The sequence below is a fragment of the Malania oleifera genome, chromosome 4 (genome assembly GCF_029873635.1).
Source record: "Malania oleifera isolate guangnan ecotype guangnan chromosome 4, ASM2987363v1, whole genome shotgun sequence".
In the NCBI taxonomy this organism is placed as follows: domain Eukaryota; kingdom Viridiplantae; phylum Streptophyta; class Magnoliopsida; order Santalales; family Ximeniaceae; genus Malania; species Malania oleifera.
Genome location: NC_080420.1, coordinates 12,210,515 through 12,216,056, shown reverse-complemented (window position 1 = coordinate 12,216,056; position 5,542 = coordinate 12,210,515). Strand labels below are relative to the sequence as shown.

General features: G+C 35.3%; 1 protein-coding gene across 1 annotated transcript; it reads left to right on the top strand.

Moving 5' to 3' along the window:
* The first annotated feature begins 2,787 nt into the window (after positions 1–2,787).
* Positions 2,788–4,486, top strand: LOC131153635 (small ribosomal subunit protein mS78 (rPPR3a)-like). The gene has a single exon (XM_058106078.1). It carries the CDS (start codon positions 3,140–3,142, stop codon positions 4,295–4,297), a length of 1,158 nt encoding a protein of 385 aa, XP_057962061.1. The 5' UTR covers positions 2,788–3,139; the 3' UTR covers positions 4,298–4,486.
* The last annotated feature ends 1,056 nt before the right edge of the window (positions 4,487–5,542 follow it).

The window sequence follows — 5,542 nt, the reverse complement described above, 5'->3', positions numbered from 1 at the left end:
TTTTATGTACCCCTTTTCCTGCAGTTAAAACAAGGAATAACCTTCTTCTTCTTGGACTGCGATCAAGACTTATTGTCATTCGATCCATTCTTGAATTTTCCTCCCCCACATTCATGGTTACCCTTCACCACTAGCCCTTCACCATGTAAAATTTCATTGCTGAACTTCTTTCTTTGATGAAAGTCTAACAATGCGCTTGTTACCTCTTCCAAATTAAGGGTTTCTTTACACCATGTTTGAGTCGTAACCAAGTTTTCATACGTGTGAGATGCTAGTAGGAAATTCAATAGCATCAATACCTTGTCATCTTCCTCGAATTTCTCATCAACCTGCATTAAATCACTTATAATTTGATTGAATGCATTGATGTGTTTGTTCAAATATGAACTTTCCACCATCTTAAGCCAATATAACTTTTTCTTAAGAAATAATTTATTCGTAAAAGACTTATACATATACCAGCTTTCAAGTTTCTGCCAAAGAGTCGCAGGAGAATCCTCTTCCATGACGTGGTACAACACGTCATCGGCCAAACATAATTTGATAGTCACCACAACCTTCGCTTCCAATTCCTTCCAAGTTGTATCATCCAAGCCTTTCGGTTGAACTCCGTATAAAGCCTTTACCATACCTTACTGCACTAACAGATCCTTCACCCTTCTCTGCCATAAACTAAAGTTTCCCATTCCATCAAATTTAACAACATCAAACTTTGCAGAAGAAGTTCCAGAAGCCATTACAACAATGCTTTGATACCAATTTGTCATGAAAAACAATTTGCATAGTGGAATAAATTGATCTTGTAACACAACACTCAATGGAAAATTATACAGAATGCCAATCACGCAAATTATAATGAAAGTAATAACAAAGACACAAAGAATTACTTGATTCAGAAATGCCAACATTCATGAGAGAATTTGGCAATATGACTTTCACTATCTTGTGTCACAAACACGAAAAACATTACATATACAATATATACAACGTATATATAAAATTATCGGAGACTCTCCCTCCAAAACCCAACCAACTTAACTTCCCACTTCAAAATTTGAAAAATCTGCATTGGGTTCCTAAGTCAAACCGTTGATGGTTTGTAAACATACCATCGACGGTTTAATACCGAGAACAAAACATCTCTAAAACTGGACCAAACCGTCGATGGATATAAAGTAACCGTCGATGGTTTCCTCAACAAGCACCAACATTTTGTTTTCACCATGTTTTCTCTTTATGCATGCCTTCCACTCACTATATGAGCCACATATCGCAACAAACATCCTTAACATGCATGATCTATGTAGGGAAATGTGAAAAAAAAAAATGTATGAGTAAAGCTTCAACACCACAAATATGCAAATATGCTTCTCATGCAAGAACTCAAATTAGAACTTGAAAACAAATGAGATAAAAGGGTTCATATACTAATCTTAAATTACAAAAAAATTATGTAAATCAAGTGGATGACACACTCTTAATGGCCCGTATCTCAATAAATAAAATAAATAAAGGATAATATAAGTAGGATCTTTATTCAATTCTCAAATCAGGTCCCCTTTATTCTAATCCAAAGAATGCACAAAAGATACTTTATTTTTCCTCTCCCTACCCCAACTTGGATGTGCCCCAATCTTTCTTCTAAAGGGTATAGTTATAGGCCTTCAATGGGATGGAGGGAACCAACTACCAACTGCCCTAATTGTTGCCTTATATGTGGCAACTTTTAGATACATGGCATGCTCGATACATTGGTTAGTTATATGCAAACAACTCAAAATTTCAAAACTTCATTGGTTCAGTTGACTAGCATTGTAGGAAGAAAAAAAAATTCGATCAATCACCCAAAAGTGACCAGTCGACCGCCTTATGCTGCATCCTATTTCTTTGTATTTTTTATTTAGTTATTCATATATTCAACTCAAACTCTTTATTTTATGGGTAAAATAAAACTATTGACACAGATCTAGTAAACAATCTATAGCTACTCATGAAATTTAATAATAAAAATGGTGCAAATAGGTTTTATGTTAAGTGTAACATTCTCACACTACACGTTTAATAAAAAAATTTACTCATGTAAATATTGTTTAGATTTAATTGAGTTGCTTGAAGTTAATAAGGTAAATTAAGGCTTTGGATGTGAAATGAGAGAAAAGCCCAAGATTTAATAAATCAAAATAGAGAATAGTTCACTAAAATTAGATGGAAAAAACTACACTAAAAAACATCCTAAAGGAAAAAAAAAAAAAAAGCTCTATACTTCAAAGGCACATGAAGATAATGGGCCCCATATGGCGGAAGAAATACATGAGCCCACGCGCTCATCATCTATTTTCACCTTGAATTTTGAATAATTTTGAGTTATTTTTAAAAATTATAAAATAAAGGTTAATTTTTTTATTCAAAATTTAAGAATAAGATAATATCACATGATTAGATTGTCTAATTTAATAATTTCTTTTCTCCTATTACCGTATGTTATACTAACGACACTCATACTTTAGGCACCTAGTGATTTAAAGGCACTTCAGTTATGGAAAACAATTTCACTTTCTATTTTGTTTATATGTACAATTCAAATCTATGCTTTCATTTAAAAATAATTTTTTTTATAAAAATTTCAATACTTTTAGAAAAATAAATAACTACTCTATAAATTTTAATTTTCTAAACAATTAAAAAAAATCACAGATCCATATTTTTTATCATTTTTATTTTTATTTAAATATATTAAAAATAATTAAGTTTTATAATTCTTAAAACATTAAATAAAAAAAATTTTGTTCAACAAAAAATGTCCATTTTTTTGGGTGATTGGGAAGCATTTTTCCCTTGGAAAACGTTGCACGAGAGAATTTATATTCATTTGTTTGCATTTTTATTTTTCCATTCATTTGGGGATTTTGTACAGTGACCTGATCATTTTCCTTGAACCCTAAACCTTTGTTTGCATTTTAATTTTTCCATTCATTTGGGGATTTTGTACAGTGACCTGATCATTTTCCTTGAACCCTAAACCCTCGACCAGGGGGACTAAGAAGTGAGAGGCTTCACACCACACGCATTCCTTGGCTACCCAGACCCCTGCCTTCTTCATTCCATCTGCCACACGCCGCATCACTCAGCAGATCTAACTATGTCGTACCTCTCGCGAATTCTGCGTCGCACCTTCTCCACCTCTGTCTCTAAAACCCCAGAAACCACTGATTTCATCACCATCAAATCTCGATCCCAGAGCCTCTTTAAAGAGCGCAACCTCAAACGTCTGGTCCAGAAGTTTAAAGAATCTTCCGAGATTGATCGCTTCCGCACCAAGACCGGCGTCTACGAGGAAACTGTTCGCCGGCTCGCCTCCGCCAAGCGCTTCAAATGGATCAAAGAGATCCTCGAAGATCAGAAGAAGTACAGCGACATTTCCAGGGAGGGTTTCGCAGTTCGGCTCATTACCCTGTATGGTAAATCTGGCATGTTCGATGAAGCCTCCAAGACGTTCGACGAAATGCCTGAACGGAAATGCGAGCGCACGGTGAAATCTTTAAATGCCCTTCTCGGGGCGTGCGTTAATTCGAAGATGTTTGATAAGCTGGAGGAGATTTTTCGAGAACTGCCTTCGAAATTGTCGGTCAGCCCGGATGTGTTCTCCTACAATATCATCATCAAGGGATATTGCGACATGGGTTCTCTCGACTTGGCGCTTTCGATGCTCGATGAGATGGAGAAGAACGGGGTGACCCCTGATTTGATCACTTTCAATACGCTTTTGAATGAGTTTTGTGGGAAGGGGCAGCGACTTGCGGATGCGGAGAAGATATGGGCTCGAATGGAAGCGAAGAATGTTGTTCCTGATGTTAGAAGTTACAATGCCAAGTTGGTAGGATTGGCTTCGGAGAAGAAAATGTCAGAAGCAGTGAGGTTGATCGAAGAAATGGAGTCCATGGGTATTAAAGCTGATGTCTTTAGTTTCAATGCTTTGATTAAAGGATTCTGTAACGATGAGAAGATGGAAGAAGCTAAGAAGTGGTTTGACAAAATGGAGGCAAGTGATTGTGCTCCAGACAAGACAACTTATGCGACACTGGTTCCGGCTGTTTGTGAGAAGGGTGATTTTAGCCTGGCTCTTGAGCTCTGTGAGAAGATATTTAAGCGGCGGCGCCTTGTTGATGTTGCTGTATTGCAGCGTGTGGTGGATGGATTGGTTAAGGATTCAAAGATTGAAGAAGCAAAGAAACTTGTGGAGTTGGGAAAGAAGAACAATTACCACCGTTACAACTTGAAGATGCCGTCAGACCAGTAAATTAGCTCTCCTGCTTTTATTTGATATTGTATTCTTTAGGTTTTCTGTGGTTATTGATCAAGTGTCTTTGTTATCGACGATCAAACAGAACTTGAACAACCAAGCTTTTTTTGGAACTTGGGGAGTTCCATAATTACTGTTGGTTTTGCTAGAATTTTGTTGCAAATATAAGTGCTTCTCTTGGTTTTACTTGGATTATGCCCTTTCTCTTTTGGAATTAACTTGCAGCTTAACATCTCCAGTTCAACCATGCATTCTGCGGATGAAAACTTAATTTGCATTTTGGTTAATTTGTGGCACCGTATCTTCATGCTGAGGGTTAAACTGCATAAACTATACCAATTTGCTTATGTAGAGATTTGTTGAAATCGAAGTTAATCCCTATTAAACAAGACCATACATTATTGTTAAACATTGTTAAAAAATTTTTATGGGATTCTACAGGGTTACTTCCACTTGCAAGTTTATCATACATCAAAGCTGGAATGTGATCAAACTTGTAATGTTTATTCCCCAATTGGTCATGGGAAAACAAAGTTGGCCCTGGTTGCAACTATGTATGAGCATTGAGCACAATCCTTAGGGTGTGCCTGATGTTTTTCTTGATCATAGACCAACTACCAAGCACATATTTTGTGTTTGCATTTTAAGAAACTAGCTATCTGGCATACACAATGGTGTATAATAGAACTTTAGCTAAATAATTTATGAAATTAATTAAGGCTTCACACTTTTTGTTTATCTTTTCTTCAGATTTAATTAAATTCTCTGTATCTCGAACACATTGACTTGAGCCCAATATTAATTAGTAACTAGGTTGAGAAATATGGTCAAATAATAATCAATTTTTCATTTGAAAGTTATAATTAGTGTAGAGATCGATATAGTTGCACTAAGGATTCAGAACTTCAATTTTTTGCACGACTAAGAATAAACTATGTAACTTGGTGCAGTATTGACCTGCATTGTGTCTTTTGCTTACTAAGAAAAGGTGAGAGAGCGTGAAAGAAGTCTTATTCGTGGAGGCATTCTCAATAGATTATAAAGAAGGGCTTGGAATGGAAATTGGAATTTACTATAACATTTGGATCTCGAAAAATATTAGGAAAATGAAAGAAAAGTATCAAGGAATTTACATTTTCACGTTTGGTTATCAAGAAAAATAGGAAAGAAAATTTTATTAAAAAAATGTCAAATCTATGAACAAAATTTTAATTTTACACATATCATTAATATCTAATTTTT

What these genes read in the sequence shown, in the direction of transcription:
- LOC131153635 (XM_058106078.1), top strand. Translation starts at nt 3,140, where the DNA reads ATGTCGTACCTCTCGCGAATTCTGCGTCGCACCTTCTCCACCTCTGTC.